Source organism: Molothrus ater, chromosome 5 (assembly GCF_012460135.2).
Source record: "Molothrus ater isolate BHLD 08-10-18 breed brown headed cowbird chromosome 5, BPBGC_Mater_1.1, whole genome shotgun sequence".
Taxonomy (NCBI): Eukaryota; Metazoa; Chordata; class Aves; order Passeriformes; family Icteridae; genus Molothrus; species Molothrus ater.
The window spans coordinates 1322921-1344760 of record NC_050482.2 but is presented as its reverse complement, the minus strand read 5'-3'; the positions used below and the strand labels follow the sequence as shown (position 1 = coordinate 1344760).

Below are 21840 nucleotides of genomic sequence, written 5' to 3'. Positions count from 1 at the left end.
CGTTTTGGGATCCCATGGGAAGCAGCAGGGTCTGGATTTGGGTGGGTTCCCTTCCTTTCCCTAATTAGGGGCCCTAATGAGGGGCTGCTGCACCCATGGCCCTGCTGGGCTGGGAGTTGGGGTGGAAATGGGGATACCCCCAATCCAGAGGGACAAGGATGGGCAGGGAAGAGCCCCTTTTCCAGCTGCCTGGACCTACAGATCCCCCAACTGCCCCCCAAGCTTTCCCCATTCCTTAGATCTCCCTGGAACTCTGCTTTCCCCATTTCCAGTGGTTTCCAGCAGTTCCCTTTGGCTCCCTCTATTCCCTACATTCCCTATCCATGGATTCTCCTGGCTCCCCCTCATCTCTGATCAGGGAACCACCCCACAAATCATGGGATGCACCCGGTCCAGGGAGGATGATATTCCCATCCCAGGGTGGGAAAGCCCAGCCACAACCCCTCCATCCTCATTTCCAGACTGAGGAGTGCTCAGAGGATCCCCAAAATTCCCTCAGGAATTTTCCCAAACCATTCCAAGGTTTGGGTGCTCTAAGAGTGGCCTTGAGGTGTTCCAAAAAGGAGCAGGGTGCTGCTGTAGTCCCTGACATCCTGGAATAATCCCTGGTGTTTCAAAGCTGCTGTTTCACAGATGGAATGGAAGCATTCCAAGAAATGATGGTAAAATCCTTGTTTTTTTCCTTGTGGTCTGGGAAATACAGGATCCTTTATCCCAAGTTTTCCAGCTGCTCTGCTCAAACAGAACCCTGTTCCCCTGCCAAATTCCCCCCTGGAATGTGGGGTGTGGATTTGAGTCCCCCCCAGGTGGTGTCACCTTCCTGCCCCTGCCAAACTCGGGGCATGTTGGGGCATTAAATGGAGGAGCTTTTTTGGGATTCTTTGGCTGTGTCTCCTCCCCACAGGGGGAGGAAGCACCAGGGCAGATTTATGGGGTGATGCCGGGGTCAGGAATGTGGGGTGGGGAGGTTCCACACCGTCAGGAATCCCAGCAGTTCGGGAGACACCCATTGGTGCTGTCATCATCCGGCTGGGGAAACTGAGGCACAGGGAAATGCTCTGGTGATGTCCCAGCGGAAATCCGGAGTGATGACTCCTGCTGTGGGGCCTGGCCAGCTGCCACATTCCTGCCTGGATTGAATGGGATTGCCATGGGTAAACCCATATTCTGGGTGGGCAAACCCCAGATTCTGGATGGGCAAACTCCATATTCTGGATGGGCAAACTCCATATTCGGGATGGGCAAACCCCATATTCCATATGGGCAAACCCCATATGCTGCATGGGCAAACCCCATATGCTGCATGGGCAAACCCCATATGCTGGATGGGCAAACCCCATATGCTATATGGGCAAATCCCATATTCTCTACAGGCAAACCCCATATGCTGGATGGGTAAACCCCATATTTTGGATGGGCAAACCCCATATGCTGTGTGGGCAAACCCCATATTCTGGATGGCCAAACCAAACCCCATATTCTGTATGGGCAAACCCCATATTCTGTGGGGTGGTTCCCTGAGCCCCTTGGGGAAAGGACAGGACAGGAAATAGAGGAAAAAGGGGGTGTCAGAATCCATGGGGAACAAGGGAGATGCTGGGAACAGAGGGAGCCATGGGGAATTGTGGAAAAACATTGGAAATGGGGGAGCCATGGGGAATTGCAAGGCCCTGACATAGGTCCACCCTGTATTTTATCAGGTGGCTCCTTGGCCATGATGGGAACGGGCAAAATGGAAACTGGGGAATGAGAGGAGTGTCAGAATCCATGGGGAATACTGGGAGCCGTGGGGAATTCGGGAGACCTTGGAAAGGGAGGAACTGGAGCTTGCGGCCCCAGCGGGGCCTCGAACCCGCGGCCCATCCATCATTCCACCCTCCCCGCTCAGAACTACAACTCCCGGCGTGCCTCGGGGCCGGCGGAGCGTTGAGGGCGCGGCCAATGGTAGCGCCGCGGGGCGGTGACGTCACCGCGGGTGACGTCAGGGGTCCAGAGAGAGGCTGGGGCAGAGGCGGCCGGAGCGGCTGAGGGAGCGCGAGGGGCGCGGGGGGGCCCTGTTGGCGACAGCGACGACAGCGGCGACAGCGGCGGCGACAGCGACAGCGGCGGGTCCCAGCGCCTCGCGGCCCGGCGTTACCCCGCTCCGCTCGGCGCCGGGCGGCCCCGGCCCGCGGCGGCGGCGGCGCTGACAGCCCGCCCGGAGCCCCGGGGGGCGGCCGCGGCCACCATGTCGTCCCCCAGCCCGGGCAAGAGGCGGATGGACACCGACGTGGTCAAGCTGTATCCTTGTCGTGCCCCCCCCGGGCCCACGGGGGACGAGGATTGCCCTCCCCCCCAGGGCCGGGCCTGCAGAGGGGTGGGAGGGCGGGGGGCACCGGGGACCCCGCCGGGGTCGCCCCCCAAACCCCCCCCCATTCGCAGCCCCGCGGCCTCTGCCCGGAGCTGGGGGTCGGATCTGCCCTCCCCCCCCACCAGTGGAGGCCTAACCCCCCCTTCTGCCGTATTTTGGGGGGTTTCCCCCCCTGTGGCTTGAGAGGCGGCCCTGGGGGTGTCTCTGCAGACGCCCCTCGTGGTGCCCCCCCAATCTGGGTGCCCCGCACCCCCCCTTGCCTGCCCTGGGGCGGGCCAGGAGGGGGAGAGCAGTTCCAGCAGCCACAGCCCAAAGAAAGGCTTTTGTGGGGTTTATTATTATTATTTATTCCCCCATCTCACCCCGCAGTTCATGAAGCTTCTGGTGCCGGCTTAGGGATTTGATTTTTTGGGGAGGACGGGGGGGGGTCCCTCGGGGTCTGGCTCAGCAGACCCGGGGGTGGGTGAAGGGCATCAGGGCCCGAGCCCGTCTCCCAAGAGGTTTATGTAACCCTCCAGGTTTGGTTAGGCTTTATTACTTTTTATTTTTCCCCTTCTTCCTACATAGATCTGTTTATATTTTTCCTCCTTGTTTTTATTCCTGGCCCTTTACGGGGCGGTGAATCCCTTTTTTCTCTCTGTCTGGAGAGTGGGTGGCGTTGAAAAATACCATTGGGAATTCGGTTCTGGGATTGTTTTATTAATAGTTTTTGTTTACAAGGTGGCGGTGCGAGCCGGGAAAGGGTAGCAATGACAAGAGTGGATGAAATGTTTCTCGGATCTGTCTCCTGATCGTGCCCGACCTCCCTCAGCAGGACTCAGGGCTGGTGACTCTGTCCTGCTGCTCTCAGGGGTCGAGAAACGGGTCTGATTTAGTTCCCAGAGAGAGATAAACAAACTTATCTGGATTTGGTGGTGTTTTTTTGGAAAGGGGAGGGGGGGGGGAGGGAGGAGCAGCAGCAGCGCTCCTGTTTGTGGCTTATCGAAGGAAACTTGTCTGACGTTCTCGCAGCGCCTTTCTCCCCACAAAGCTGCTCTCGGTGTATTTTTCGCCCTGTTTTGAAGCAAATAGGAAATGAGTCCTGATGGTGCTCGAATCGGAGCTATTTTTATCCGGGGGTTTAAAGTTACACACATGTCAGACTCCGCCAATTGCGATCGATGCTTAATCGCACCGGGAGGAGGGTCGGGAATTCCAGCTGTTCAGCGAGGGGGGAAAACCTTTCTTAGGGATACCCTGGAAAGAGGGGCCGAGGCCCGACCCGATCGGCTGCTGCTCTGTTTCCTTTTCCCCTCCCCCCCCCTTTTCCTTTTTTTTCTTTTTTTTTTCCCCTTTTTGTTCGGTTCCTTGCCGGCCTCTCCAGCGATCGCAGCATTTTGGAGGACAAAGAGCAGGTTTTTCCCTGCGAAGTGCCTTTGCTGTGTGTTTCTAGGAGCTGGGTAGGTAGAAAGCCCCGAATATCCGGGATTCCTCTCGGTGCCGGGCAGTTTCTGCCCTGCTCTTTCTGCCCCCTGACAAAAGGAACCCCAGTGGCTTTTCCAAAAGCAAAGCTCTCGTTGTCGGCTCTGCTTTCCTTGTTTTCCGAGGGGTGAGGGTTAGAGCAGTCGGTCTCCTGCGGACAACAAACTTAGGAAGTTGGATGTGTCAGATGACTCCTCAGCACTCCTCCCTCCCTCGCTCCCTCCCTCCCTCCCTCCCCGGCCTTTTTTGTTTGTCTGCCTGACTCGCCCGGGGTGAGCAGCTCGCTAGGCCCCGAGAGCTTCCCTGGGGAATCTCCCCCTCTGGAAGCTGCTCTGGAATCAGGCTCTGCTTTGGGACACGGCAGCCGGGAGGGTCTCGGTGCTGCCCAGGGGAGGGACTGAAGGAATGTGCTTGAGGGCATCTCCTCCTGGGCCTTTCAGGGTTTTGTCGCTGTGGAGGGTTTTTGTTTGGGGTTTTTTTTACCCCCCCTTTTTGCTGCCATTTTCATTACAGTTTCCCTTTTCATCCCCTTCATCCAACGGAGAATAATAGTATGGATTTATGGCCTGCCAAGGGCTACCTTTCCCAGGAGGGAGGGGGCACGAGCAGGGTGAATAACACTCCTGCCTTCTCCTGCTCTGACAGGTTTAGGAGCCGAGCGAGGTCTTTTTATGGCTCCTATTTTCAATCCTACCACGTCCGTGTCCTTTTGTGGCTGCCTCTTTGTGAGGAGGGGAGGGGAGAGGTGCCTGCTCTCTCTCGGTGGGGCTGCAGGAAGGGCAGAGCTCTGCGGGGATGTGTGCAGCTGATGTTTAATCATCTCCCGGGCCAGGATGTGCTCCAACTCCCCGGCACTCATTGTCTCCCTCCAGGCCGGGTTTGTGCTGCTGGGGCTGGGAAGAGAGAGCCACGATCCCTCCTCCCCTTTTTGGGGGGCTCCAGGCAGAGTTTCCTGGGTGACCCGTGACCCTTCAGAGCAGGGGTTTGTAGGAAGGCTCTGTGCCCCCCAAAACACCTCACCAGCGGCCTGGAAGTGTAGATTCTCCCACTGGGAAGCCCTGGGCCTTCAGGCCAGGCCCCTCTGGGCAGCTCCCACCCTGGGGATGGCAGAACAGGGGCTCCCCTTTGTGGTTCCCCCCGGCTTTGGGGCGAGTGCCAGCCCCGGCGCTCTGCTTGCAGGGAAAGGGCCTCGAGCTCTCGCAACTCCGCGGATTGGCTGCTCTGTTACTACCCGGAAACCGGGCCCGGGGCGGAGCGAGGCTGCAGCTGATCCAGGGGTGCCCCTGCCGGGCTGTTTACACCCATGGGGGACCCACCCCGGCAGCCCCGTACCCCCGGAGCCGTTTCCCGTTCCAGCCCCGGGGTTCATTGTTGCGCTGCGCTCGCAGCTTCCCCTTGGCCGCGAGTTTATTTAGTGCTGATTTATTTTCCTCCTTTTGTGGAGAAACGCTGCTGGCTGCCTCGTAGTCCCCAAGCTCTATTTTTAAGCGTCAGAGCTGGAAAAGGGAAGTGTCACCCTGTTTTGTGCCTGAAAGGAATTATAAATAGTGGGCAGCTTTGTTTGAGGCTCCCTGTGCTGCCCGCTTTGCAGAGCCGGGGCTCTGGGAGCGTAGCTCACGGAGCCTCGCGCTCCCTGCTAATTTTAGGCCCGTCCTGAGTCAGGGAGAATAAAGGTACAAAGCTCCTTAGTTTACCTGCAGAGCGTTTTGTAATCTCCAAACTCCCCCGGCCGTGTTTGCTCCGTGGAGGCAAAGGGTAGGACGGAGTTTACATTTGGGATGAATTCCTTTTTCTGCTCATTATAGGCTTACATGGCACTTCTCATCCCACTTGAACACCTTCCAAGAGCGGCGTTGAGCAATCGCGGGGTCACGTGGCTCTGCTCTCTTTGGCCTGTCCCCAGGGAAGAGCCTGTGCACTGGAATGTCTTGTTTTGGTAGGGTTTGGTGGGGCTTTGTTGCTTTTTTTTTTGGGGGGGTTTTGTTTGGGGTTTTTTGGTTTTGTTTTGTTTTAAAGGACTGATATTTCTGGAAACTTTGAATGTAAATTTTCGAATGTCAGGCTACGCTTCTTTCTGCCCCACTTCTGGGGCTCTGTTTTAATGAGGTCTCCAGGGATGAGGGGAATCGTGTGGTGATGCTTCAAAATGCACAAAGACCTGGCAGCAGCCCCTTCCCAGAACTGGGAGAGCCCCCCCTTTTCCCAGAAATGCTGTCACAGGTGGTGCTTTATAAATCAAATCAGGTAAACGTGGCTTGGGAGGTGGTGCCTGTCTTTAGGAGAACTCATCATCCATAAATCTCTGCCTAAACCAAACCAACTGGAGGAAAATAAATAATCTTTGTTGCCTAAATGACAACTTCCAAGGGTATCATCTTGCTGCTTTTAGAGCAGAATTCAGAGCCTTTGCTGGTGGCTGGATTTTTTTTTTTCCCCAAAAAATTGGCTGGAGCTGGAAGTTCCCTCTCCCTTTGTTGCTTTGTCAGTTGGACTGACAGAGGGCAGGATTTGGGAGCTGGGGCTCCTCGAGCAGGCCTGGAAGCCAAGTGCACCTGTTTAATCATGGAGTTCAAACTGGGAAATGTGGATTTGCTTAGGGCTGCTTGGAGCAGAGTGCCTGGTGGAGCCTGACATCCCAGCCCTGCTTAAAAGAATAAAAAATAGGGGTAATTTTAATTATTTCCCCATCTCATTCCCCAGACTCAGAGCAGAGTTTTTGGAATACTGAGGAGGAGTCTGGCAGGATGATGCTTCCCAGATTCCCAGTTCTGAAGAGGCATTTGGGCACTAAATGCTGATTAAACAAATTCTAGAGGCCTTTTCTTTGCTGTAACAGTTTAAAAACCCCAAAAGCGAGCACGGGATTTCAGGAAAACAAACATTCCCTGTCAAAGGATCTCCTTGCTCTCCCCTGCGCTGGGCCCAGGAGGCTGTGCCAGCTGCTTTTCCTGCCTTTCCTGGGGAAGCTGGGCTGGGGTTTGTAGTAGGGGATTGGTTTTAGGTGTCACCAGCACTATTGGACCATCCTGGTGAGCTTTTGGAAACCCCTCCCGGGGTGACTCCCACATACTCAGCATTTCTGGGCAGCAGGAGCTGATAATGGGAGCTGGGAGCTGAGCCCCCAGCCCTGCACACCCTGGCAGGTCCCAGGTTTTGGATAAAGCAGGAGATGCCCCTCACTGAGGCCCTGCATTGTTTCATTTCCAGGGGAAAATTACATTTAATCTTCACAGGAGTGTTCTGTCCTGCTTCTGCTCATCGTCACGCACTGGCATTCAATGATGATTGGGGTTTTTTTAATGTTTTGGGGGTTTTTAAATCAATTTCTCCTTCAAACTCACCCTGAATTCCTGTCCTGCCCTGTTCCTGGAGGAGCAGACAGTCTGGGAGCTGAGGGGGTAAAATGAAAGTTTGGATGGACTTTTTCCTCTTTGCTTCCTTGGATTTTTTTCTCCCTCAACTAAAAGTCCTGATAGACTTTTTCCCTCTTTGTTCCCTTGAGTTTTATTCCTAAACTGCAAATCTTGATAGATGTTTCCCTTCTTTGTTTTCTTCTTTTTCCCCCTAAATTTCAAGTCCTGATAGACTTTTCCCCTCTTTGTTTCCTTGGGTTTTTTTCCTAGATTGAAAGCCTTGATAGACTTTTTCCCCTCTTAGTTTTCTTCTTTTTCACCCCAAATTTCGAGTCTTGATAGAATTTCCCCCTCTTTGTTTTCCCCTAAATTTCGAGTCTTGATAGACTTTTCCCCTCTTTGTTTCCTTGGGTTTTATTCCTAAACTGAAAGTCTCAACAGACTTTCCCCCTCTTTATATTCTTCTTTTTTTTCCCCTAAATTTCAAGTCTTGATAGACTTTTCACCTCTTTGTTTCCTTGGATTTTTTTTCCTAGATTGAAAGCCTTGATAGACTTTTCCCCCTCTTTGTTTTCCCCTAAATTTCGAGTCTTGATAGACTTTTCCCCTCTTTGTTTTCCCCTAAATTTTGAGTCTTGATAGACTTTTCCCCTCTTTATTTCCTTGGGTTTTATTCCTAAACTGAAAGTCTCAACAGACTTTCCCCCTCTTTATTTTCTTCTTTTTTCCCCTAAATTTCAAGTCTTGGTAGACTTTCCCCCTCTTTGTTTCTTTATCCTAGGAAACATTTATTTATTCTTTATTCTAGGTTTCATTGCTAGATCGAAAGCCTTGACAGGCGTTTCCCCTGTTGGTTTCCTGGTTTTTCCCCTTCCATCAAGGCAGAGCAGCAGGAATGGGGCTCTTGGGGAGGGGAGGTGCCTCTGGAAGCCCCCAGAGCTGGGTGCAGCGTCACCAAATGTTCTCAGCACCTCTTGGTGCTCGCTGCCCTCCTGCAACCGTGCTTGGATTGGGATAAACTCATCCCAGGCTGTTGGGAAGGGAGGAAGGAGAGAGCCCCCAGGTCAAGTGACAGGCTCCCATATGGAGCAGATTCCCAGCCCAACTCCTCCTGCCTTCACTGTCTGCTTGAGTCAGAGGTGATCCCACTCTGAGGCAGCAGTGCCTGAATTTTCCTGCTGTCCTGGGCTTTATCCTGGCAGCAGAAATGCTGAATAACATTTTTATTTTCCAAATATGAGACGTGAATTATAGATGTGGGTGTGAGTATCAGAGCTCAGCTCTTCTTTGTGTCTTCCTGTGTGCATTCACTCCCCTCCTTTCAGTGCCTCCGTTTCCCTGGGGGTTTGGTCCATGCATGTCTGGAGCCATGAGCACAGAGCCCTGCTCTTTGTGTCTCCTCAGCAGAACAGAGCCCTGGTGACTGAGGGATCACCCAACCTCGGCATCTCTGCTGTGCAGCCCCTGTGGGCCCCTCCCAGCAGGAGCCTCTGGTGAGTGTTGGGGTTTAGCTGCTCACAGTGACCCCAAGATGTGTCACAGAGTCTCTTTTCCCAGCCTGGTGCTTGAAGAAGGAGTCAGGGCTCTTCATTTCTTGGTCTCAAGGTTGGTCATTGTTCCTTATCTAGAAAATTCTTTCTCCTGTCCAGCTGAGGTCCATCCAGCAGGACAGACAGAGGCACTCTGCCTGCCCCTGGGGTAGTGTTGTGTCTTTGGACTAAAAACTACCTGTGCAATGTTTACAATTGCTTCCCAATACCTATCCCCTGTGTTAGACAGTGAGCTTCTACCTTAAACCAGTCCAAAAGTGCCACCATCACAGCAGGAGATGGAGGCCAAGAAGAAGAAGGAGAAAGGCTGGACATGCCCAGATTCCTCCATCTTGCCCCCTGAACCCCCATACCAGAAACCCCAAAATCTACTTTTCCACCCCATGATATTATCACTATTATCACTGTTATTCCACTGCACTGTCATGGCCTGCAGATCTCCATCTAAGGTTGGTGATTTGCTCCATTTGCTCCATAATCAGAACCACAGGGGTGGTTGGGCTCTGTGCCAGGGTCTCTGAGCCCCTGGCAGGGTCTGGGCCATCCAGGACAGCCAGAGGGATGTGCTGGGCTCCCACAGGTGAGCTCTGGGATGGGATGGATCCCCCAGCCCATCCCAGGGACATGGGCTCACTTGCTTTTGGTGCTGGGTCTCACTTCACTTTTCCCTGCTGCTTTTATTCCTTTTTTTCACCTCCTCGGGGTGCTCAGAGCTGGTTGTGCCTGGGTGAGGGTGCCCCTGGAGTGCTGGTTAGTGCAGAGGAGGGCAGGATTCCCTGTCCCATCACCAAGGCTGTCTCTTCCAGGATTTCCATCTGCTGTCCCCCCTCATCTGTGCTGGTGTGCACAGGGGTCTGAGGCTGAGGGAAGAGACGAGGATCTGACTCCATGGTTCAGAAGGATGATTTATTATTTTATGATATATATTACATTGAAACTATACTAAAAGAATAGAAGAAAGGATTTCATCAGAAGGCTGGCAAAGAATAGAAAAGGAAAGAATGATAGCAAAGGCTTGTGGCTCGGACAGAGAGTCTGAGCCAGCTGACTGTGATTGGCCATTAATTAGAAACAACCCCATGAGCCCAATCCCAGATGCACCTGTTGCATTCCACAGCAGCAGATAACCATTGGGTACATTGTGTTCCTGAGGCCTCTCAGCTTCTCAGGAGGAGAAATCCTAAGGAAAGGACTTTTCATAAAATGTGTCTGTGACACTCATCCCATCGCCTTTACGACCCCTCACCTCCAGCTGCTGCCTCCTCATCTTCACTCCCCATCTCTTCCCAGCTCCTCAGCCTCCCTAAAGATCTGCCTGAGGTTGAGGGTGGATTTAATCTCTTGGAAAACAGTGATTTGCTGCTTCTTGTGTATCCAGTAATGATAGGGTTGGTTCTGGATTCAGGACTTGGCCACTGTTTTATTTTGCAGCTTCCAAGAGCCATCCTCTAATCTTAAATCACTTCAGTGATTCCCTGGAGCAGATTGGTGCAGCCTTCCAGGAGAAGCCAAACCACTCCCAGATCACTTGGCACGAGATGCTGCAGAGCAGTGGAGGGGGGATCATCTGTAAACGGAGCTGGTGCTCTGTGCAATGAATCCCTTTAAACTGGGAGTTGCAGAGCAGGGCTGGGATCCTGCACGATCCATGGTCCACATCCAGGAGGTGATGGAGACTCCCAGATATTCGTGACTCAGCCTCAGGAAGGGGTAGAGCCATTTTGGATTGGTTTTGCTGAGGGTCAGATGCTGCTTTCCAGAAATTGCTGCATTTCCCTGTGCTTGCTTTCCTTGGAATCACTGCAAGAAAACAGCAGAAAATGGTTTTTTGTTAAGGATTGTGCAAATAGAGCGCCTGGGTGGACAACTCTGAAAGGTTTTGCAATCTCTGGCTTTAATTGTTTGGGGGTTCTTGGTGTTATTTCCTTAAAAATGTTTTGAATTTGTTGATGTTTTCTTGGGGAAAAGTCTACATTGATGACATTTGCTGCCTTTTAGAGGAGCTTCACCCTGGAGGCTTTGTGTCATTCCCTGTGAGCGGTTAAAAGCTGACAGTTGATTATTAAATAAATTTTGCATTATTTGCCAAAATTCCAGGGGGCTTTTGCCTGGCTTTGAGCAGTGACAGGGGTGGAAATGAGAGCTGTGCAGGTCCTTGCTGCCTTCTCAGTGTCACAGCTGTGTCACAGCGCGGTTTGTGGGCACTGCTGGGGCTGTGGGATGGCAGGGAAGGGCAGGGGTGAGGTGCTGCCCTGCATGATGAAGGAATGGGATGGGGAGAGGAGGAGCCAGGAATGGCATGGGAAGGTGAGCTTGGGATGTTAGCACCAGGGACAGACACTGGCTGGCTGTAAAACACAGGAGCTTTGATAAAACAGATTTTGGGGTAGGATCAGCTCCAGGCATAACCCCCTGAAGAAGTAAAATCCAGTGTGTGATACTGAGCCTGAGTGTCCTGGATTAACCTCCACCGTGGTAGATTAATGGATGCAAAGTTGAAAAGATTGATAAATTATTAACTTAACCACGCTGGCAATTTTTTTTTTCCCTTTTGTGGGCTGTGGTGCTTTGCTTTGTCTTGGTGCTGGCAGGTCCAGGCCTGCTCTGAGGCTGTGTCCGAGGAGACTCCCGAGTTCTGCAGCAGGAGAGCTGCATGAGAACACATCCCTGGCTTGCCTGAGCAGGGACTGAAAGTGATTTTGCTCTTAAAGGAGTTTCTGAATCAAAATGCAGTTTTAAAACTGGGCTCTGAAGCTCTGGGATCATCGGCATGGCCACGGTTTAAGAGCGAAGGCTCCTCTTGGTTTTAGGAAATGAAGCTGCTCCTTTAAGCCTTGCTCAGTGGAGTGTGAGTGCTGTGAAGCCAGGTCTCTCTTTAGCTTGCAAAGGGCCAGGTTTAGCTTGCAAAGGTGCATTTGGGGAGGGGAGTGTTTGGCTTTTTAAAACATAAAACTGGGAGGTCTGCACTGAGAGGAGCCTGGGGGAGCAGGACATGGAATCATGGGGTGTTTGTGTGGGAAGGAGCCCAAAGATGATCCAGTTCCCAGCCAAACCATGGGCAGGGACCCCTTCCCCATCCCAGGGTGTCCCACACACCCCATCCAGCCTGGCCTTGGGCACTCCCAGGGCTGGGAACCCCACATGTGCCTGGGCAGAGAGAACAGGGCATGGAATTGGTGAGGGATGCAGCCCAAACGTTGCCTTTGGTTCCTGGCTGCTCCCAAACTGATTTGTTCAGGCAAAACCCTTTTCTAATCCACCCTTTGTTTAAATTCTCCTTTTATTTCCCTGCTTTTTCTTCCTTTTTGGGAATGCTGGGAGGTTTTTCCCTGCTGCTAAATCAGGTGAAAGCTGCTCCATCAGGGGAAGCCACTGCTCCCTCACCCTCTCCTTTCTACTGAAACTGGGTTTGTTTTTCTTCTGTCTGATGCCATTAATTCAGACTCAGTGACCTTCCCCCTGAGATCCCCAAAGCCAGGAGGGCTGGCCCTGCTCTCACATGGCAGCCAGGCAGGTTTTAAAGCTCACAAAGCCCCGGCTGCTTTGGTGCTGAGCTCATGTTCTGTGGCAGGACGTGCCCATGGCTCAGCAGCACTGGGATCCCTTCCCAAGGCACCCACATCCATCCCCCTTGGCTGTGCTGCTGAGCTTTAGGAGCTCTCTAAACACAGAGCCAGGTTTGGAAACCAGCAGGGGCTTTGTTTGGGTAAGGAGACAGTCAGGGGCTGATTTCTGCTGCTTTTGGGAATGGCCTTGCCTGGGAATCCTCAATTCCAAAGTCTACAGGGCTGAAATAAAGGGAACGGTCCTTCCAGGAGTGCAGCAGTTATCTGGGAATGTCACATCTCTGCAGGGGCTTTGTTTGGGTAAGAACACAGTCAGGGGCTGATTTCTGCTGCTTTTGGGAATCCTCAATTCCAAAATCTACAGGGCTGAAATAAAGGGAACGGTCCTTCCAGGAGTGCAGAGTTACCCTGGGAATGTCACATCTCTGCAGGGGCTTTGTTTGGGTAAGAACACAGTCAGGGGCTGATTTTTGCTGGTTTTGGGAATGGCCTTGCCTGGGAATCCTCAATTCCAAATCTACAGGGCTGAAATAAAGGGCCAGTCCTTCCAGGAGTGCAGAGTTACCCTGGGAATGTCACATCTCTGAGGTGACTCAGCGTGGTTGCACTGATTTATTCCTTGCTGCTCCTGAAGCCACCTCCTACTTTTTGTTTCCCACTGTTTATATATATATATTTTATTTTTTCTTTCGAGGCTGTGTCAGTGTTGAATTGAGGGAAGCAGTGGAAATAAGGAAGCTGAATGATCAGTGCTTTGTTTAACATCGTTGGTAATTTAATCCTCCTGGCTCAGGGCAGGAATCCTTGCCTGGATATTGGAGGAAGCTCAGATCCCAGCAGGAGAATGTGCTTTGAGAAGGGGGCACTCGGGCTGGGTTGGAAAGCTGGGATGTCAGAAATCAGATGCCGGTAAGTGAGAGCCAGAGCCTGTGTTCCTTGAAAGGGAAGGTATGTGAGGAGGTGTTAACTCGCCCTGTCCCACTGGAGCTGCTCCACGCTTTTTTCAGCTCCTGTGCCTCCTGGGAAGCCCCAGGGTCTGGGGTTTTAACACTTTTTGTCATGCTCACAGCTGCTGAGAAGGCTGCAGGTTACTCAGAATCCGCTGGTTTTTTACTCCGTGGTTTCTGCCGTGGTTTGTTTGGTGTTGCCATGAAAAGGTAATTTTAATTCTCTTTTAAATGCTTGCCCAATTTGGAGCAAAATTTGCCCAGAAAATCACCACGTTCTGCAAACTGGGCAGGAGGCAGAACCAGTGTGGAGAAAACCCAAAACCAGCAGTGACAGGGTTGGGAAGTGCTTCAGACCCCCGGTTTGGCAGGACTGAAGAAATATTCCCACATAAATTTAGCATAAATTCACTGTTCAACTGTGAGCCCTGCTTGAGTCACTGGTCACTGCTTGGAGTAAAATCGAGACTTGAGCCTTGCCAGATGAAACAAAAGATCCCCTAAAATGAGCTGGTGAGCAAGAATGTGCCCCTAATGGGTCCCTTTGGTCCCTGGGAGGGTCCCATTTTGCATTTCAAGGTTTGCCACAACTTTGCTCTTGCTCTGAGATCGGGAAATTTGCTGACCTGTATTTAAAGCATCTGCACATCCTGGTGCTAAACTCAGTTTTACACATTTAGGGAATAGATTGTGGAGGACAGGCCTGTGTTTGGCTCTTCTGGTGTGTCCCAGAGGGTCAAATCCTCCTCAGCTGCATCCCAACAATCCCTGCAGCTCCTCAGGTGTGTTCCCAAACTGCCAGAGCTTTTTAAATGTCATTTCTCTGGAAAAAATCAGAAATTTTCCTCACTTCAGCGGCATTTATTGGAAAAGAGTGAGGGGTAAGCAAAGATTGACCTGTTCCACCTGTTTAAATGTAGCAAGAAATGGGGTTGTGGGCTTTGTGCAGGGATTCTGTGGTGGCAGAGCGCTGAGAGAGAGCCCTGGTGCCTCTTCTCAATGTGGCTTTGGGGCTTTTTTTCCCATTAATTTTTATCTGGAGTTGGTTGGATAAGTGGGAATTGTGTGTGAGAAGAGTTTGTGTTGTAACACAGCAAACCTGCTCTAGGGAAGCTGTGGGAATCAGGTCATCTTTCAGGTCCTTTCCACCCCAAAATTCCATATGAACTGGCTGCTTTCAGCCTGAACCAGCCTCTCTGTCTCGGGAGAGGCAAATTTTAGTCCTGTGCTGCTCAAAGCTGAGTTTGCTGAAGTTTGTTTCGTTTTGGGCTTCAAAGTTTTGCAGGGGCTTCCTGCTGAGTGTGGCTGTGCAGGATTCTGCAGGCTCAGGAGATGCATTAATGGGGTTTTTTAAGAGTTTTGAGATGCATTAATGGGGTTTTTAAAGAGTTTTGAGATGCATTAATGGGGTTTTTAAAGAGTTTTGAGATGCATTAATGGGGTTTTTAAAGAGTTTTGAGATGCATTAATGGGGTTTTTTTAAAGAGTTTTGAGATGCATTAATGGGGTTTTTTAAAGAGTTTTGAGATGCATTAATGGGGTTTTTTAAAGAGTTTTGAGATGCATTAATGGGGTTTTTTAAAGAGTTTTGAGATGCATTAATGGGATTTTTTAAAGAGTTTTGGAGGTTTTTTTCAGCTCAGTAACCACTGAGTCCTTTAAATTGTCCTCTGTGGCTCTTGGTGGCTTCCAGAGTCACAGGTTTCTCTGGTGCCACCCCAAGTTCAGTGCCATTAAGGCATTTCAGGGTATTCTGTGTGTGAGTTTCTCTTGCCCGTTTGCTCCAGACTTGGAAAGCTCCAGAGGTGAAACCTGGGATGGGTGAACTCCATAACCCTCTGCAGATTTTGTTTTACTTCCAGGGGCAGCTGGGAATGTGCTGCTGGGCATCCCAGGAAAAGCTGGATGGGGCTGTGATGCTGAAAGCTTTGATATTCTTTTACAAGGTGCTTCAAACAGCAAAAAAAAACCCTGAAAGGGGAATTTCCCCTAATCCTGTCAGGATATGGAATGGATCAGGAGCAGGAACCACTTGGCTCAAGCAGATCCTTGGGGTGCAGGTGTGAAACTTTGCCCACATTTCCATGTTGGGTCTCCTGGAGCACCCAGGAGGCAGCAGATCCTTGGGGTGCAGGTGTGAAGCATTGCCCACATTTCCCATTTGGGTCTCCTGGAGGAGGCAGCAGATCCTTGGGGTGCAGCTGTGAAGCATTGCCCACATTTGGTATTTTGGGTCTCCTGGAGCACCCAGGGGGCAGCAGATCCTTGGGGTGCAGCTGTGAAGCATTGCCCACATTTCCCATTTGGGTCTCCTGGAGCACCCAGGGGGCAGCAGGGCTTTGCCACGTGCCCATCCCTCTCTCAGGAAGTGGCTGGAGGAGCCACAGGCGTCACAGAAACCCACATCAGCTGCTTTTTAGGTCATTACCAGACTGGGCTAAATTTAGCCCGTGAGCCAGAAGAGGGAGGTTTTGGATCCCAGTTCCTGCCCCATCCCTGGTTCTGGGCTGTGCCTCTGCTGAAATCCCTGGGGTTTTAATCCCACTGGGCAGGGACAATCTGAGCTTGGCTTGGGAAGCTCCTGGAGGAGGAATTGGAGGTGGAATTGCAGGGAGGAGTAAGAGGACATGGAGATTCTGCATGGACCAGGGGTTGAGTCCCATCCAGGGCTGCCAGCGTGGCCAAGAGGAGAATCCTGGCCCACTTCTGTGTATGGAGCAGCTCCATATCCCAAAAAACTGTGCCTTGCTGAGCTCTGCTTGCTGCTGGAGATTTGTGTAGGTTTAGGGTGGGAAAGGGAGAAAACCACTTCTCTCATTGCCCTGTACATTTATCTCAAGGAAGGAATGTTCCCACTTCTTTTGTTTTTGTTTTGTTTTGTTTCTTTCCTCCAAGCCCCACATCTCTGCTAAAATTGTCACATGGCAGAGATGAGTAAAGGGGAGGAAAATCAGTCACTGTGGCAGCACAAGGGAAAATTGCTGGGAGCACTGTGCTGCTTCTGGAATTCCAAGCTGTCTTTATTTGAACTTCCTCGGTTGTTGCAGCATCCTGGTTCTGTGCAGCAGCAGCACGCTGCTTAATTGGGATTTTTTTATTTGTGCATTAGTAATACTGTCCTCCAAATGGCTTCAAGTGTGTCAAGGCTGCTTCATTCTGATTTCTTGGAGCAGGCTGTGGTAAATGTGTGCCTTTGAAAGGCTGCCTGCCTCTGCCGGGGGTCACCTGGAATTCAGAGCATCTGGCAGAGGTCGGCTCCAGGCTTTTTGTTCTGTGCTGGGGAAAGCTCGGGGGGTTTTTATCAGCTCCTCTCTGAAGGAGGAGACGCTTCAAACTTGGTGACAAAATCCCACTTTTCAGGCAGCTGCACCTGCTAACGACTGAGCTGTTAATTAGTTTTTAGTGCAGTTGCAGTGGTGCTGCTTTGTCTCTCCTATAATGGTGCTTCAAAGAGAGGATGTCAAGGAATCTTCAGTTTCAGCTGAATTTAACTAATTATGAGAAAGCTCTGCCTTCAGAGACCCAAACACAGCCTAAAAGCTGGGAATTGCAGTGTCCTGACAGTGTGGGGTGTATTCCAGGCCTGAGCCCAAAGCTCAGCTTCCATTTTAAACTGCCTGCTGGTATTTTTTCTTCCCGATCCACACGACAAGCCCCAGGTGCTGTTATTCCTGTGGGGAAAGCTCCAGGTGAGTTTTCCTTCCTGCAGCTCGGTGAAATAGAAGGACACAGAAGTCGGGATGGCTGGTTGGTGACACTGCCCTGGGCTCTGGGTTGGGAGGGGCTGGGATAATGGAGCCTGAGCAGCTGTGCTGGAGCAGGATCTGGATCAGCAGTGAGGATGAGCTGCTCCTGATCCCAGCAGATGCAAACTCACCCCTGCGTCCTGCTTTCCCTCTCCAGGTGGGTTTGGTGCTTCTGGGGGGGGAATTCACTTCCCAGAGCTTCCAGCAGCGACAGCACCTTCCAGACTCTCCCAGGGAAACATCCCAGTCCTTCTCAGCCCTCCCACTCCACATCCTGGAGGTTGTTTTGGAGGAATCTTGGCCACAGTGACCAGGACTTTGTGTTCTGTGCTCCACCAACACCCTCTGCTCTGCTGCTGCTGTTACAAAAAAATTCCCTTTGTCCTTTCCTCTGGTTGTGCTGGTGTCACCTGTGCCAAAGTGGCTTTAATGAACCCTTCCAGTGCTTTAAGGGGGGTTATAAAAGGAGGGAGAGGGATTTGGAATGGCCTGGAGGGACAGGATGAGGAGGAATGCCATAAACTGAGAGAGGGGAGTTGCAGGTCAGGTATTGAGAGGGACTTCCCAGAGCAGCTGCACCCCTGGCCAGGCTGGATGGGCTTTGAAGCAGCCTGGGATGGTGGAAGGTGGCCCTGCCATGGCAGGGGGTGGATGTTGGATGATTTTTAAAATCCCTTCCCACCCAAACCATTCCATGATTTTAATCCCTGCCTTGCTGTCATCAGAGGCTTCCCATAATCAGAGGAATCCCCAGTGCTTGAACACAGCCTGGGCCTCTTCCTTCTCCTTCTGGTGCAGCTGCTGAGCCAGGAGGATCTCCAAAGCCTGCAAACCATAAAAATGAATTACAAATAGGTGTTTGCCATGGCACTGTGCTGGGGCCTGGGCAGCCTCCAGCCCTGGCTGTGGGTTTGTGCTGCTGGCCAGCTCAGCTCAGCTCAGCCGTGCCCAGGTGCGCCCAGAGCTGCCAGGCTGTGCTGCTCCCTCCTTGGCCGCTGCCTTTGGCTGCTCCTGCGGGGTCATTGTTCACCCAGCCTGGCTCTCTCATGTCTTCCTCTGGAGCACAATGTGTGCTTGAGAGACCTTCAGCTTGCAGGAAAATCCTGTGCTCCTTTCCCAAGAAATCCCTTGGGAAAGGCCAGAAACCCCTTGGAAGCTCCAGCCTGAAAATGGCTTTTTGTGAGCAGAGCTGGATCAGGAGGAATTGCTGGATTAAAGGAAGCACCAGCCTGATTTCCTGAACTTCCTGGGCTCATGAATGAACTTTTTGCAGGTGGTTTGGTGATTAAGTGCCCCAGTGCCAGTCTTTAATTTACATTCTAAGCAGAGCTGGCCAGGCTGGGTTGAACTTGGAGCAGCCTGGAGTAGTGGAAGGTGTCCCTGCAGGTGGAACTGGCTGGTTTGAAGGTCCATTCCAAGCCAAAGCAGCCTGTGATTCCAGAGTTAATGGCTTGATGGGAACTCCTTGTACTGGCCCAACCTTGGAAATTGTGTGTTTGTATTTTCTCAGGGCTGATCCAGCAGTGGAATCCACCTGACTTGGCAGAAAGCTCTGAGTGATGAACTCAGATTTATTAATGAACTCTTTAAATAGAAGTGGCCACATGCACTGGACAGAAAGGAGGGGACAAAGCCACTTGTGCAGCCTGGCTGTCCCCAGGCAGCCCTGGGGCCTCGGATGTGTTTATGGGATGCACTGGGGAAGCCACAGTGCCCCATTGCCCTCATTCCACAGCGAGGATGAAGAGGATAATTGGGTTAATAGCTGTGACAGTGGCACCTTGGATTGCTGCAGGGATTTCTGGATAAACCCCTGGCATGCAGGAAACTCCTGCACCTTTTCCTGTGGCAGCACTGGGCTGCAGTTTCCTGCTGGGTGGCTTTGTGGTGGTTTTATGTGGCAGGTGACCTGGAAAGAAGGAAAACTTGATAAACTTCAGCTGGGTGTAACCAGGGTGCTTGCTCCTAAATCACTTGGGCTTTTTCTGCTTTCGTGTGAGAGAGAAAAAGGGAAGTTGTGGTTGTTGTAACTTCACCAGGTCTGTGAGTCAGGTTTGGAATTTGTGCTAAAAACCCAAGGAAATTGTGTGTAAATCCTGCCTGAGCTGCTCCTTTGAAACGCTTTGAACAAAGCCAAGGAGGGGGGAAGCAAATGTGATCCCTCTGGAAGTTCTGGCAGGGAGAGAAGGGAGCAAATCCCATCCTCTGGGGTTTGGGAGGGATCTGTAAAAGGCACAGCACCCTCAGGCCCCCAACTCCAGAATATTTCCATGTGGGATTGGGAGGAGCTCTGCAAAACAACCCTTGGTGGAGATTCACCAAGGAAAATGGAGTTTGGGGGTGCTTGGGGAGCAGGAAAGGAAAAATCCCCCAGGATTGTGTTCCTGGCAGCCCATGGAGAGCTGTTGGAAACATAACCCTAAGCAAAGGAGCAGGATCCTGACCAGGGCTGCAGATGGGTTTCACATGAGCCTTTCCAAGGTGTGGGTGCTGCCTCAGCACTTAAGGAAGAATTTGGGGTGCAAGCCACTTCCACAGGCTTGATGGTCATCCTGATTTCCCACTGTTTGTGAGCTGCTCTGTGCCTCCTCTGCTGCTGCATCTGGGAATCAGAGGAGCAGAATTTCACTTGTTCTTGAAAAAAAAGTGTATTTTTTAACAGTGTTTTGAATGGAACAAAACCCCCCAGCTGCCTCAGGAATGATCCCCCCTGAAAAATCCACCTGGTGGATTCCTTCAGATTGGGTGCTGGGAAATCTGCACTGAAGGCAAAGCAAGGTTTTCCTCTGTGTTGCTTTAGGTTAGAGGAATTGCTCTAATCTCAAGCTTAATTTCCACATTCACTTGGCCTTTATTTCCTCCACCTGTGCTGGAAAAATCCCAGTGGGTTTGGAGATTTGTTTTAAAGCTCTTTTCTTTGAGGATTGGCAGACAAGAACCAGGAGGGCTCAGAACTGCTGGAGCTTCTGGCTCAAGTAGCAAAGAATTCTGGAACAAACAGCTGGGGAATGGCCTAAAACTGCAGAGGATAAGTTGAGATTAAATCTTAGGAAGAGATTCTTCCCTGTGAGGGTGCTGAAACCTTGGCACAGGTTGGCTGGGGCTGCCCCTGGATCCCTGGAATTATTTAAGGCCAGGCTGGACACTGGGGCTGGAGCAGCCTGGGACAGTGGGAGGTGTCCCTGCCATGGCAGGGCTGGCACTGCAGGGGTTTGAGATCCCTTCCCACCCAAATTTTCTGGTTCTGTGAGAGCAGGGGACAAATCACCCCCAGAATATCTTTGGGAGACCTTATTGCTGTTGTGGTTGGAGCAGGAAACACCTGGGTGGGAGGCAGTTCCTGCTGGGAGTTTGGATTTGAAGCACAAAAGCCAATTCTTGGGGAATTAAGGTTGAAGCAGCTTTGTGAGCACAGGGCTGCCTCATTTTCAGTGGCACTGTCCATTTCTGTGGGCTCTGAGCCTGGTTTAGAGTGCAAGCCCAGCTTGGCCAGGCTGGATTCCCAGCAGTTGGTGCTGTCTCAGCTCTGAAAACCACGGGTTAAAAACTTGGTGTGAGTGGGATCAGGAAATGCACATGGAGAGAACTCAGTTCTCCCTGGTGCTGGAGAGGCCTGGGGAGCAGGACAGCAAAACTCCCACTGGATTCTGCTCCAGGCCCTGGAGGGATCCTGTCAGGGTCCTGAGCAGGACTTTGGAGGGGTTTCCTCTCTTTGTGATGTTTCAGAGCTCAGGGTTCGGTTTGGTCCTGGGAAGCCTCTCCAGGCCTGGTTTTTCCTGGAGCTCCCCAGCATGGAGTGTTTGTTAAAGCAGTTCTCAGTTCACTCTGCCCTCAGTCAGCGTCAGGCTGGAGTTGGAGCTGAGGATCAGCATCCTCTCCTCAGTCCTGTGGTCCATTCAGCATCTTTGGCAGGCAGGGAAAGGTCCTGGCAGTGGGCAGCAGAGAGGATGTGCAATCTGCCTCCAGAACTGGACCTGCTCCATGCCAAAGCTAAATTTAAGCTTCATTTATTTTAAGCTTAAAATATTTCCTTTGACGCTTTCTCCTTCCTGCCACGAAACTCTTTTATCTTGTTTAAAATCAAGACCTTGACATAATTCTAGATTTTTTTTTTCCCCTGAATAAGCCCTTGCCAAAGCTCAGCTCTTGGCCTCCTCTGCATCTGCTCTGAGTGCAAACATCTCCTCCCAAGGGTTTTCCAGCAGGAGGAGATGGATGTTTGTCCCTTGGGGGCTTCATGTCACCCTTGCTGAGGTGCTTTGAGGCACTTTCTGAATGACTGGGGAGGTTTCTGCAAGTGAAAAAGCATTTCACTAAAATCTACAAAAACCTAACCCAAACTCCCCTGGAGGGAAAAGGCCACATCTTAAAATAATTCTTTTTTTTTTTTTTTCCTGTGAAGACTAAATTAGAGAAATATTTGACTATGTCAAAGCAATCTGCTTTTGACAGACCTGCTGCATTCATGTAAATCACATGATGAGGCCCAGCCCCAAAATAAACTCAGATCTTGGGCTTGGTGTCAGGTCTAGCACAGGTTTGGGGTCACACTCAGTCCTGTGGTTTCACAACCAGGGCTTCTCTTTCACAAGAGGTTCAGCACTTCCTGAGTCACCCCAAAGAGGAAATGAACCCTTGCCAGCACACCTGGGAAAAAGCAAAGGTTGTATTTTCCCCTTCTGATATTTCTCTGAAAGCACACTGGAAATTTCTGGCTGTTTGAGAAGTTGATGATTTGTACCCAAACCACTGCGTTCCGCCGGTGTGTCCCATCTCCACGGAAACAGCTCCTCTGGGTGGGAGCCTGCAGTGGTGCCAGCGTCAGATCTGCTGCTTCAGCTCAGGGACACGAGTGTGGCCACCAGCA

The 21840-nt window shown here is 51.4% G+C and overlaps 1 protein-coding gene across 2 annotated transcripts in view; it reads left to right on the top strand.

The window, feature by feature from the left end:
* Positions 1-2011: 2011 nt before the first annotated feature.
* The window catches only part of UBE2H (ubiquitin conjugating enzyme E2 H), a 56586-nt gene continuing 36757 nt past the window's right edge, over positions 2012-21840 (top strand). Inside the window, exon 1 of one of the 2 annotated variants that reach the window (XM_036400763.2) lies at positions 2012-2280. In XM_036400763.2, coding sequence (XP_036256656.1) covers positions 2228-2280 — 53 coding nt within the window. In that variant the 5' untranslated portion in view covers positions 2012-2227. Of the gene's footprint in view, positions 2281-5607; positions 5748-21840 lie in introns of those variants that run through there. The other variant, XM_036400762.2, reaches the window with a different exon arrangement.